This window comes from Heptranchias perlo, chromosome 13, assembly GCF_035084215.1.
Source record: "Heptranchias perlo isolate sHepPer1 chromosome 13, sHepPer1.hap1, whole genome shotgun sequence".
In the NCBI taxonomy this organism is placed as follows: Eukaryota; Metazoa; Chordata; class Chondrichthyes; order Hexanchiformes; family Hexanchidae; genus Heptranchias; species Heptranchias perlo.
In genome coordinates this window covers 5,351,980-5,365,827 of record NC_090337.1, presented here as the reverse complement: position 1 = coordinate 5,365,827, position 13,848 = coordinate 5,351,980, and the positions used below count along the sequence as shown (strand labels likewise).

The 13,848-nt window shown below is 50.4% G+C and overlaps 1 protein-coding gene across 1 annotated transcript in view; it reads right to left on the bottom strand.

Moving 5' to 3' along the window:
- Nucleotides 1-13,848, bottom strand: part of LOC137331233 (fibronectin type III domain-containing protein 3B-like) — a 303,695-nt gene that overhangs the window by 87,265 nt on the left and 202,582 nt on the right. Inside the window, 5 exon segments of the mRNA XM_067994877.1 lie at nt 1,576-1,694; nt 3,564-3,635; nt 7,282-7,420; nt 10,017-10,103; nt 12,126-12,300. Coding sequence (XP_067850978.1) covers nt 1,576-1,694; nt 3,564-3,635; nt 7,282-7,420; nt 10,017-10,103; nt 12,126-12,300 — 592 coding nt within the window.

Below are 13,848 nucleotides of genomic sequence, written 5' to 3'. Positions count from 1 at the left end.
GAACCTTCACCACACGGACTGCAGCGGTTCAAGAAGGCGGCTCACCACCACCTTCTCAAGGGGCAACTAGGGATGGGCAATAAATGCCGGCCTCGCCAGCGACGCCCACATCCCGAGTACAACCGATGCCCCGACTGCCGTCATAGGTCGGGGTGGGGGGGGGTGGTAAAAGAACTCATGACACTAGTCGAAGAGCAGGGGAGTTCTCCCTGGTGTCCTGGGCCAATATTCATCCCTCAACCAACATAACCAAAACAGATATTCTGGTCATTTATCTCATTGCAGTTTGTGGGATCTTGCTGTGCACAAATTAGCTGCCGTGTTTCCCACATTACAACAGTGACTACACTTCAAAAGTACCTAATTGGCTGTAAAGTGCTTTGGGACATCCTGAGGTTGTGAAAAGCAAGGAAGTTTTGTTGAACCTTTATAAAACGCTGGTTCGGCCACAACTGGAGTATTGTGTCCAATTCTGATCACCACACTGCACTTTAGGAAGGATGTGAAGGCCTTAGAGAGGGTGCAGAAAAGATTTACTAGAATGGTACCAGGGATGACGGACTTCAGTTACATGCATAGACTGGAGAAGCTGGGGTTGTTCTCCTTAGAGCAGAGAAGGTTAAGAGGAGATTTGATAGAGGTGTTCAAAATCATGAAGGGTTTAGATAAATAAAGAGAAACTGTTCCCATTGGCAGAAGGATCGAGAACCAGAGGACACAGATTTAAGGTGATTGGCAAAAGAATCAAAGGCGACATGAGGAATATCGTTTTTATGCAATGAGTTGTTATGATCTGGAATGCGCTGCCTGAAAGGGCGGTGGAAGCAGATTCAATAGTAACGTTCAAAAGGGAATTGGATAAATACTTGAATAGGAAAAATTTGCAGGGCTATGGGGAAAGGGCAGATGAAGGGGAGTAACTGGATTGCTCTTACAAAGAGCCAGCACGTTCTCGATGGACCGAATGGCCTCCTTCTGTGCTGTAACCATTCTATGATTCTATATAAATGCAAGTTCTTTCCTTCTTTCTTTGATGAGGTACAGTTCCATGGGCAACCGGCCAGTTTTCAAGTCTTTAGCCCAGAGAGAGCGAGAGTCGGAAAGGCTTTCCATCCCGGCCTCACCCGACACCTCGTCCCTGAACCCCTCCCAGCAAGACAGCAATCAGGAGTAGGGTACCTGCTCTTTCGTCCCCTCCCTTGCCCAGGGGCGCAGTGGTCCCGTGGGCCACTGCATCTCACCCTCCTGCTTCCTGCACAGGAACACTAATATTCTGAGGTAAAATGGATCAAACTGCAATCTGACAGAAAACGCCTACAACGATTTTGTGCCCCTCTTTTGACCGGGGCAATTCCTCTGGAGCTTTTCCAGCTGTTACTTCACGGGAAAGGCGGTGAAATCGCCCCTCCTACGAGAGAAGGCGGCCTTTCCGGCCCACACTCCTGGCAGGAGAGGGAGCAACTCCGAGGAATTTAAAGGGCCTTCACTCTCCGGGGGGGGGGCGGGGGCCTTAAAGCTATCAAGGCCAGAGGAGTGTTGATGTTGGAGGTAGAAGGTTTGAGGAGAGTGCGTTACCTGACTGTGACCCCCGGTGCTGATACAACAGGCCCGGAGCCAGTACAACATGCCCGGCTTCAGCTGATGGCAGACGTTCTCGTTGGCCGATCCGCTGTACGCCACCTCCCATTGGCTTCCTGCGACGGGACATAATCGAAAGAGAAGCTCAATACCACAGGAAGAGGCCCCTTCGAATCACCGCTGACACTTTATTTGGAAAAGGAGAGGCAGCAAACGGATTTAAACTCAATGCAGCTACAATACACGAACACACCGACAACCCAGAAGTGACAATCGCCACCACTGGCACAAGGTGTCATGCAGCCCAGTGTGATTCACAAAGTTTTGTCAGGAGTCACGTTCCAAATGGTATCTTCCTCGAGGGCTGCTCTCGTGGGGCAAACCCAACGCACTGTTCCAGGGAATGAGGGTATATGGGCCTGGGTATACCAAACACAGTGTACCAGGGAATGACGGGATATGGGCCTGGGTATACCCAACACAGTGTACCAGGGAATGAGGGGATATGGGCCTGGGTATAACCAACACAGTGTACCAGGGAATGAGGGGATATGGGCCTGAGTATACCCAACACTGTACCAGAGAATGACGGGATATGGGCCTGGGTATACCAAACACAGTGTACCAGGGAATGAGGGGATATGGGCCTGGGTATAACCAACACAGTGCACCAGGGAATGACGGGATTATGGGCCTGGGTATACCCAACACTGTACCAGGGAATGAGGGGATATGGGCCTGGGTATACCCAACACAGTGTACCAGGGATTGATGGGATTGGGGCCTGGGTATACCCAACACAGTGTACCAGGGAATGAGGGGATATGGGCCTGGGTATACCCAACACAGTGTACCAGGGAATGACGGGATATGGGCCTGGGTATACCCAACACTGTACCAGGGAATGACGGGATATGGGCCTGGGTATACCCAACACAGTGTACCAGGGAATGAGGGGATATGGGCCTGGGTATACACAATACAGTGTACCAGGGAATGAGGGGATATGGGCCTGGGTATACCCAATACAGTGTACCAGGGAATGAGGGTATATGGGCCTGAGTATACCCAACACTGTACCAGAGAATGACGGGATATGGGCCTGGGTATACCAAACACAGTGTACCAGGGAATGACGGGATATGGGCCTGGGTATACCCAACACAGTGTACCAGGGAATGACGGGATATGGGCCTGGGTATACCCAACACAGTGTACCAGGGAATGAGGGTATATGGGCCTGGGTATAACCAACACAGTGTACCAGGGAATGAGGGTATATGGGCCTGGGTATAACCAACACAGTGTACCAGGGAATGAGGGGATATGGGCCTGAGTATACCCAACACTGTACCAGAGAATGAGGGGATATGGGCCTGGGTATACCAAACACAGTGTACCAGGGAATGAGGGGATATGGGCCTGGGTATAACCAACACAGTGTACCAGGGAATGACGGGATATGGGCCTGGGTATACCCAACACTGTACCAGGGAATGAGGGGATATGGGCCTGGGTATACCCAACACAGTGTACCAGGGAATGAGGGGATATGGGCCTGGGTATACCCAATACAGTGTACCAGGGAATGACGGGATATGGGCCTGGGTATACCCAACACTGTACCAGGGAATGACGGGATATGGGCCTGGGTATACCCAACACAGTGTACCAGGGAATGAGGGGACATGGGCCTGGGTATACACAATACAGTGTACCAGGGAATGAGGGGATATGGGCCTGGGTATACCCAACACGGTGTACCAGGGAATGAGGGGATATGGGCCTGGGTATATCCAATACAGTGTACCAGCATTGAATGGTCTGCTGTCATTCACTGTCTGTGCTTGCACACGGACAAGTTAACTCGAGGACTGCCAGTGCCGATGGAGTCCACGCTCCAGGGAATATTCAGCGCTACCAGGAGAGGAGGCGGTAAAGAAAACGAGGAAAAAATTAAAGACCGAAGGTTCGGTGAAACTCACCCTCTGAAGTACCTTCAGAAATCTCCAGCAGATACTTTAGAATTTCCGATCCTCCATTGTCTTGCGGGGGGTCTATAGAGATTGGAAGAGTTTGTGTTAGAAAAAGATCTAGTGATGGGATCTAGAGCCCTTTACAACAACAACTTGCATTTATATAGCGCCTTTAACATAGTAAAATGTCCCAAGGCGCTTCACAGGAACGTAATCAGACAAAATTTGACACCGAGCCACAGAAGGAGATATTAGGCCAGGTGACCAAAAGCTTGGTCAAAGAGGTAGGTTTTAAGGAGCGTCTTAAAGGAGGAGAGAGAGAGAGGCGGAGAGGTCCAGGGAAAGAATTCCAGAGCTTAGGGCCTAGACAGCTGAAGGCAGGGCTGGCAATGGAGGAAGGTGGGGGTGAGCAAGAGGCCAGAATTGGAGGAGCGCAGAGATCTCGGAGGGTTGCAGGGCTGGAGGAGGTTACAGAGATAGGGAGGGGGCGAGGCCACGGAGGGATTTGAACACAAGGATGAGAATTTTAAATTTGAGGCGTTCCTGGACCAGGAGCCAGTGTAGGTCAGCGAGCACTGCTCAGATTGCAACAAGCAGAAGAACAGATCGGGCTTTACCCTTACAATGTATCGCCGTATCTCAAAAAACCGGGTACTGCCAATTAGTGGCTGGAGTAGTCATTGACCGGTGAATTTTAAGGGTTTATATCGGAAGTTGGAACAGGGTGGACACTGGCTGTCCTGTCCTGTCTGTTTCTATGAACTAAAACACCAGCAGGACCTCATGTGGCACCACTCGCAGTGGGACGGAAATCGGACGGGTTCTATAACGGGCAGATTACCGACCGTGGCGGTGGAGATGAAGATTTTTTTTTTATCAGATAACTTTCCTGACTCTTTCACCTCACCCCTCAGGCACTCCCTGCGGGGACTGGTCTACGGTAGGTATCGGGGGTCAGAGTGGTCTCCTGGACGAGTTTCCGTCGCCTAAGGGGGTCGGAGAGAGATTCTCCAGATTCCACCCCCCACATATTGGCCTGAGTTTTTTTTAATCTGTTTTCTCGCCTCTCCCATGGTTTCAGGTTGGGTGGGGAGTGTATATATCGTGATACACGAGGTGTCGCAGTTGTGTAGGACAGGCTGGATGGACCAGAGGGTCTTTTCCTGCCCGTCATTGTTCGTATATTCGTAAATAGGCACAGGTTTGAGGTCAAGCAGAGGCTAATTACTGTCGCTGTCGGCCCTTTCCCCCACCTATCTGCTGTCTGCAGGGAGACTGCAGGTTATCGGCTGGTCAGAAAAACCAACAAGAAATGACTGGCTTCCCTAGTGGTGACTGGGGCCAATCAACGGCGAGTTTCAAAACCTCTGGTCATGCTCTACCGACTTCATACTGAGGGGATGTGGCAAGTTAAGACTAAGATTGTGAGAGACTTTTACTCCTACTCTTTGCTTTCTTCCCTTCAACTGTCCGTGTGCCCTTATCTTGGCCGTATGTAAGTCTCTTACGTGGCGCCTTATCAAATGCTTTGACAATCTGCATCAATCACATCCTCTGCATTTCTATCATCGACCCTCTCTGCGTAATCATTGAGTTACAAGAGACTTATGGCAAAGATAAGGGCAGACGGACTTAAGAGTAACTTGGCTACGTGAATAGCGAGATAGTCGAAGGGAAGAAAGCGAAGGGTAGGAGTAAAAGGAAGTTTCTTGGACTGGGAATACGTGGAAAGTATTGCAGCGTAGGGCTTGTGTTCTTATTTACGATACACTGAAATGATCTGGACTTAGGAATTGAGAGAACCATATGAAAATGTGCTGACAAGACTAAATCGAGGGGGTAGAGCAAGGTAGGACTAAGGTTGTGAGAGGCTGCAGGAGGGGATAGGTAAGGCTGGCAGGATGGGCAGGTAGGGGGAGATGTAGTTTAATGCAGTAAAATAGAGAAAAGAAATACACCTTAAATGGTAAGATTTTAAATGGAGCAGAGACAACTTGATGCCCAGGGACACAGGGCATTAAAGGCGCAAATAGGACGTTACCAGAACTGAGAGGTTATACCTAATCGGGAAAGATTGAACAGGCTGGGGCTCTTTTCTCTGGAAACAAGACTTACGAGGAGACTTGACTGAGGTCTTTAAAATTCCGAAGGGGGTTTGGACAGGGCGGATGTGGAGAAACTGTTTCCATTTGTGGATGAGTCCAGAACAAAGGGGCAGAAATATAAGATGGTCACTAACGGATCAAATAAAGAACTTTAGGAGGGATTTCTTTACGCAGAGAGTGGTGAGAATGTGGAACTCGCTGCCGCATGGCGTGTTTGAAGCAGAGAGCGTTGATGTCGTTAAGAGGAGGCCTGATGCACACATGAGGGAAAAGGGACTAGAGGGATAAGGGGGGAGGGTAGGAAGAGGTAATTAGAGTGGGAAGAAGCGCGTGTGGACAATAAACAACATCACAGACCAGTCGGGCTGAATGGCCTGTTTCCGTGCTGTAGAATCTATGTCGTGAAAAAAACCGAAGACAAACAAAATGGTTGGTTTTGTATCTAGAGGCGTGGAATACAAAGGCAGGGAGATGAGGCGGCCTATGAACAAGGCCTTACACAGGCCAGAGTTGAGAATATTGAGTAAGGTCTTGGGCGCCCCTATTATCGGAAGGATATCAAAGCAATGGAAAAGGTGCAGTGTAGATCCACTGGGACGTTACCAGGAATGAGGGGTCGCAGAGAAGATAAGGCTTTTTTTTTACTGGAACTCAACACCCAAGTTCTGAAATTCCAGGGGGGATTTCCCGTAACTTTGACGGGAGAACGACAGAACACCCTGAGAAGTGGTATAAATGGACAGTACGGAGGGGACTGGACTCAGTTGCGATCAGTGGACGGTGATCTGGCTGATTTGTACTTTCCATATCCCAGGGACACTGACACCATGTTGTAGTGTTCTCCAACTGATAAAGCTGTTAAAAAGGCATAAAGGATGAACAGAGGCATAGAGTACAAAAGCAAGGCAGTTACCCTAAATCTTTATAAATCACTGGTTAAGCCCAGGCTGCAGTGTTGTGTTCAATTCTGGGCACCACACTTTAGGAAGGACGTCCAGGCCTTAGAGAGGGTGCAGAGGAGATTTACTGGAATGGTACCAGGGATGAGGGACTTCAGTTATGTGGAGAGACCGGAGAAGCTGGGATTGTTCTCCTCAGAGCAGAGAAGGTTAGGGGGAGATTTGATAGAGGTGTTCAAAATCATGAAGGGTTTTGATAGAGTAAATAAGGAGAAACTGTTTCCAGTGGCAGGAGGGTCGGTAACCAGAGGACACAGATTTAAGAAAATTGGAAAAAGAACCAGAGGGGAGATGAGAAGAATTTTTTTTTTTTTACACACAGCGAGTTGTTATGATCTGGAATGCGCTGCCTGAAAGGGCGGCTGGAAGCAGATTCAATAATAACTTTCAAAAGCGAATTGGAAATATTCTTAAAAAGGAAATATTGGCAGGGATATCGGGAAAGAGCGGGGGGGGGGGGAGTGGGACTAATTGGAAAGCTCTTTCAAAGAGCCGGCACAGGCACGATGGGCCGAACGGCCTCCTTCTGTGCTGTCTGGTTCTATGATTGTAACCCGGGATCTCCCTGGCCAGCAAGGCTCAGCGCCAGCTGAACATACATACTGGTTACTGGAAAGCGCAAGGAAGGTCGGAGGGAAATGAATGCTGGAAGTGTATACACACCCCACTTCAGGTGAAGGCTGTGTGGGGTCACTGGGCCCGTGATGTAGGGTGCGGAGGGAGGCCCTGGTTGGTCAGGGTTGGTAATGCAGACGAGTACTTCGCTGGGGCTGCTCTTGCCTTCTGCGTTGGAAGCGGTCAGCTGGGGAAAAGAAGCAAACACGTGTCAGAACCACGCAACATTCGCTGCTCAGATACGCGGCAGACGGAGCCTCGCGCTTTCGGCCGCGAGCAAAAAAAATCCCACACGCTGGCATCTGATTGCCGCCTGAGCTTTTAACACCAATGCAGAACTTTTTAAACGTGCTTTTGCACCAGACTGCAGTTATGCCTCTCGCAGCTCGTGGCCTCGTCTTTGGCTTGATGGGAATATAGGCCCATTCGGCCCCTCGAGCCTGTTCCGTCATTCAATCAGATCATGGCTGATCTGTACCTCAACTCCATTTACCCGCCTTTGCCCCATATCCCTCGATACCCTCACCCAACAAAAATCTATCGATCTCAGCCTTGAAAGCTCCAATTGACCCCCAGCCTCCACAGCTTTTTGGGGGAGAGAGTTCCAGATTCCCACTCCCCTTTGTGTGAAGAAATGCTTCCTGACATCACCCCTGAACGGCCCAATTCTAATTTTAAGGTTATTCCCCCTTGTTTTGGATTCTCCCACCAGAGGAAATAGTTTCTCCCACTCTACCCTATCAAATCCTTTAATCATCTTAAACACCTCGATTACATCACCCCTTAATCTTCTGTACTCGAGGGACTACAAGCCCAGTCTGTGCAAGCTCCCACAAGCCTGATCGCAGCCAAACCTCTATACTGGAGGTCCTTTGCAAAAGTTAGGGTGTCGGGAGTGGGGCTCATTGACGTCCGCTGGAGCCGGGGCAGAGTTTGGCTGTGGGAGGCCCGCCGGCTTCTCAGGCACTTAGGACGCGATTGTCAACTGCTGCCAGTTCCCCGCCTGAGAAAACGGTGACTGTGGGGGGACGGAATTGAGGGAGGGAGGGAGGGGAGGGGAGAGGGAGGGTGGGGAAGAGAGAGGGAGGGTGGGGAAGAGAGAGGGAGGGTGGGGAAGAGAGAGGGAGGGTGGGGAAGAGAGAGGGAGGGTGGGGAAGAGAGAGGGAGGGTGGGGAAGAGAGAGGGAGGGAGGGGAGGGGAGAGGAGGAGGGGAGGAGGGAGGGAGGGTGGGGAGGAGAGAGGGAGGGTGGGGGGGGAGGGAAGGGAGGGTGGGGGGGGAGGGAAGGGAGGGTGGGGGGAGGGAAGGGAGGAAGGGGGGGAGGGAAGGGAGGAAGGGGGGGAGGGAAGGGAGGAAGGGGGGGAGGGAAGGGAGGAAGGGGGGGAGGGAAGGGAGGAAGGGGGGGAGGGAAGGGAGGAAGGGGGGGAGGGGAGGGAAGGGAGGGATGGAGGGGAGGGAAGTAGGGGGCGGGTAGGGGGGGAGGGAAGGGGGGAAGGGAGGAATGGGAGGAGAGGGAGAGAGGCTCCTCAGTTGCCCCTTGGATGCCCAAAGCCCATCTAGCCCGGCCTGTAGAACGGGCACGCAGCAAGGCCGCCCGAAACTATGCAAATATGGGTCCTCAGCCCATTTGGGCCAGATGTCGATTGGCCCAACCAGTGGCGATCCTTAAAGAGACCGATGGAAGCTGCTCCTGGAATGGAGGATGGCCTGGGAATTTTTTGGGCAAAGAGGATCAGATGCGTACACATAAACACTGAGTGAATCCTAATTCTATAAGAAGCCCTCTGACCACTCCCATCTAAGAAAGAAAGAACAAACTTGCATTTCTATAGCCCCTTTCACAAGCACAGGACGTCTCAAAGCGCTTTACAGTCAATGAAGTACTTTTTGAAGCGTAGTCACTGTTGTAATATGGGGATCGCGGCAGCCAATTTGCGCACAGCAAGATCCCACAAACAGCAATGAGATAAATGACCAGATAATCTATTTTTAGTGATGTTGGTTGAGGGATAAATATTGGCCCCGGACATTGGGGAAAACTCCCCTGTTTTTCTTCGAAATAGTAGCCATGGGATCTTTTAAAAAAAAAGGGGAAAAAATTTATATGTTTTTTAAAATTCTCTCTCTCTCTCTCTCTGCCATTTTGAGTTTCTTTCTGCCTGCCTGTGTAAAAGACACAATGTATATCGAGTGTACTGGGACGTGCTGTTCTCCGTGACTGGCCTGTTTGAATAACAACGACACCTTTTGATTGGTGTGATGCTGTCCCAACATCGTATAAGATATGCGATTTGAGAACCTTCTCATTCAATCATCTGACGAAGGAGATAATCTCCGAAAGCTTGTGATTTTAAAATAAATTTGTTGGACTATAACCTGGTGTTGTAAGATTCCTTACATCTTTTACATCCACCTGAAAGGCCATTGGTTTAATGTCTCATTCCAAAGACGGCACCTCCGACAGTGCAGCACTCCCTCAGTACTGCACTGGGAGTGTCAGCCTGGATTTTGTGCTTAAGTCTCGGGTGTGGGGCTCGAACCCATGACCTTCATGACTCTGGGGCAAGAGTGCTACCCACTGAGCCATGGCTAACACCACAAGTCTGACATCTAGGATCGCACTTGTATAAAGGGTGTGGAAGTCTATCCCAGCTAGCAAGTCTCCGCATTCGTAAAGTTTAACCTCACGTGTCACTAACCCAATAACTGTCTGGAACAAAATGGCTTCTTCTCAATCTGCGTGCCCTTAGTGGGAAGACTCAAAGCAACGAAATGGGCAGCTCACCCTGAACTTGTACTGTGTGCTTCTGTTGAGTGTTTTCACAGTGCAGGTCACATCATCACCCGTGTACTTCGGCAGAAAGCCACAAACCTGCGGGAAGGTTTTATAACGAGACAGTCACGTGTTTTATTCAACATCACTTTCAAACAGTTAGACCGCCAAAGCTTCCAGAACCTACGCTAACAGGCTCATGCAGGGGCTGAAAGGGTTAAATGATGAGGACAGGTCACAGAGATTAGGCTTGTATTCCCTCGAGTATAGAAGATTAAGGGGTGATCCAATTGAGGGGTTTAAGGTGATTAAAGGATTTGAGGGGGTAGATAGAAAGAAACTATTTCCTCTGGTGGGGGGAGGCCAGAACAAGGGGGCATAACCTTCAAATTAGAGCTAGGCCGTTCAGGGGTGATGTCAGGAAACACTTCTTCACACAAAGGGGAATGGAAATTTGGGACTCTCTCCCCCAAAAAGCTGTTGAGGCTGGGGGTCAATTGAAAATTTCAAAACTGAGATTGATAGATTTGTTATAAGCAAAGATATTAAGGGTTCCGGAACCAAGGTGGGTAAATGGAGTTAAGATACAGATCAGCCATGATCCCATTGAATGGCGGAACAGGCTCGAGGGGCTGAATGGCCTCCTCATGTTCCAATGTTCCTAGATTCAAATTGAAGTTTTAAAACCATTCCGAAGTTCGCCTCTCACCGTTTACCATTACAGACAATAAGATCTGAAGCCCACCTGATGTGACACTGAGCTAAGGTCATATCGCTCGCTAAAATTCAATTGGCATGACGTCCTACTTGAGACAGAGACATGGCTTGCATTGAGATGAAATAGATTTTGCTTCGCAGGAAGCAACTATGTGACGTACAACCCCTCCAGGCCCTTGCAGTAACAGTCATTTCTGAGATCGAGCTAACATAAGAACATAAGAAATAGGAGCAGGAGTAGGCCATACAGCCCCTCGAGCCTGCTCCGCCATTCAATCAGATCATGGCTGATCTTTGACCTCAACTCCACTTTCCCGCCCTTTCAACATATCCCTTGATTCCCTTAGTGTCCAAAAATCTATCGATCTCAGTCTTTAACATACTCAACGACTGAGTATCCACAGCCCTCTGGGGTAGACAATTCCAAAGATTCACAACCCTCTGAGTGAGAAATTTCTCCTCATCTCAGTCCTAAATGGCCGACCCCTTATCTTGAGACTATGACCCCTAGTTCTAGACTCTCCAGCCAGGGGAAACATCCTCTCAGCATCTACCCTGTCAAGCCCTCTAAGAATTTTATACATTTCAATGAGATCACCCCTCATTCTTCTAAACTCCAGAGAGTATAGGCCCATTCTACTCAACCTCTCTCCATAGGACAACCCTCTCATCCCAGGAATCAATCTAGTGAACCTTCCTTGCACCGTCTCTAAGGCAAGTTTATCCTTCCTTGGGTAAAGAGAACAAAACTGTACACAGTGCTCCAGGTGTGGTCTCACCAACACCCTATATAATTGCAGCAAGACCTCCTTACTCTTATACTCCAATATACTTATACTTCAATAAAGGCCAACACACCATTTGCCTTCTTAATTGCCTAATCTCTAATTCGTGTTCAAGAACACCCAAATCCCTCTGAATACCAACATTTCTTTGTCTCTCACCCTTTAAAAAATATTCTGCCTTTCTATTCTTCCTACCAAAGTGAATAACCTCACATTTCCCCACATTATACTCCATCTGTCACCTTCTCGCCCACTCACTTAACCTGTCTATATCCCTTTGCAGACTCTTTGTGTCCTCCTCACAACTTACTTTCCCAACTAGCTTTGTATCGTCAGCAAACTTGGATACGTTACACTTGATCCCTTCATCTAAGTCATTAATATAGATTGTAAATAGCTGAGGCCCAAGCACCGATCCTTGCGGCACCCCACTAGTTACAAGCTGCCAACCTGAAAATGACCCGTTTACTCCTACTCTCTGTTTTCTGTCCATTAACCAATCCTCTATCCATGCTAATATATTACCCCCAACCCCATGAGCCCTTATCTTGTGTGGCTCCTTGTCGATTTCCCAAACCGTCAGGTCTAGATTTGCTACTGGCGGTGGACAGACACTTACTGCGGTCTCATCCTCCATTTCCAGAGTGTAGGTGACATGTTCCTCCAGCGAAGACCCATCCGGCCTGTTCCACTGTAACGTCACCCACGTGACACCGGCACGGACCAATCGAGGAGCAGCAGGAGTCTGTGGGAGGTTGCCCGCGGTGTAACAGATCACCTCCTGACTGAACCCACTGTGAGCGGGGAGGAAAGGGGCAAGGGGGGGGGGAGGGGGAGAGAGAGGGAGAGAGAGGGAGAGGGAGAGGGGAGAGAGAGGGAGAGGGGAGAGAGAGGGAGAGGGGAGAGAGAGGGAGAGGGGAGAGAGAGAGGGAGGGGGGAGAGAGAGGAAGGGGGAAAGAGAGGGAGAGGGGAGAGAGAGGGGGAGAGAGGGAAAGAGAGAGGAAGGGGGGAAAGAGAGGGAGGGAGGAAAGAAAGAGAGGAGAGAGAGAGAGGGAAAGAGAGAGGGGGAGAGAGAGGAAGGGGGAAAGGGAGGGAGGGATGGAGGAAAGAGAGGGAGGGAGGAAAGAGAGGGAGGGAGAGGGGGAGAGAGAGGGAAGAGAGAGGAAGGGGGAAAGGGAGAGGGGGAGAGAAAGGGAGAGGGAGAGAGAGAGAGGGAGGGGGAGAGAGAGAGGGAGGGGGGAGAGAGAGAGGGAGGGGGGAGAAGAGAAAGAGGGAGGGAGGGGGAGAAGAGAGAGAGGGAGAGCGGGGGAGAAGAGAGAGAGGGAGGGAGGGGGAGAAGAGAGAGAGGGAGGGAGGGGGAGAGAGAGAGGGAGGGAGGGGGAGAGAGAGAGGGAGGGGGAGAGAGAGAGGGAGGGAGGGGGAGAGAGAGAGAGGGAGGGAGGGGGAGAGAGAGAGAGGGAGGGAGGGGGAGAGAGAGAGAGGGAGGGAGGGGGAGAGAGAGAGAGGGAGGGAGGGGGAGAGAGAGTGGGAGGGGGAGAGAGAGAGGGGGGAGAGCAGGAGGGAGAGGGGAGAGAGGGGGAGAGAGAGAGAGGAGAGAGAGAGAAAGAGGGGGAGCGGGAGAGAGGGGGAGCGGGAGAGAGGGGGAGCGGGAGAGAGGGGGAGCGGGAGAGAGGGAGAGAGAGGGCGAGGGTGAAAGAGAGGGGAGAGAGGGAGGGGGATGGGGGAGAGGGAGAGAGAGGAGGAAGTAGAGAGAGGGGAAGAGAGAGAGCGGGAGGGGGGAGAGAGAGGGGAAGAGAGAGAGCGGGAGGGGGAGAGAGGAGGAGGTAGAGAGGGGGAGAGAGAGAGGGGGAGAGAGAGAGGGGGAGGGGGCAGAACAAGGGGGGTAGAGGGAGAGGGAGAGGGAGAGATGGAGAGAGAGAGAGTAAAGAGATGTAGCAATAAGGGGACAGACAGAGAGGCAGAGAGAGACAGACAATGAAGAGATACATCGAGAGAGGAAGACAGAAAGAGAGAGAGAGGTACATGGAGAGAATCAAAGAGACGGAGACAGAGACAGAGAGAGACAGAGATATGCAGATAGAAAGAGAGAAAAGGGATAGAAATATGCAGACAGAGAAAGAAAGACAGACAGTGACAGACAGAGATAAGGAGAAAGAGAGGAGAGTGAGAGACAGATGAGACAGTGAGGGAGATAGAAAAATGCAAAGAGGGAAGGATACAGAGAGATGGAGAGAGAGAAAAATGAGACAGGAGACATTAATGTTACAAGGGAGAGAGAAATGAGAGACAGTAAGAGGGAAATGAAATATAAAATTTGATAATCAGGAGATTAATAGCAAGGG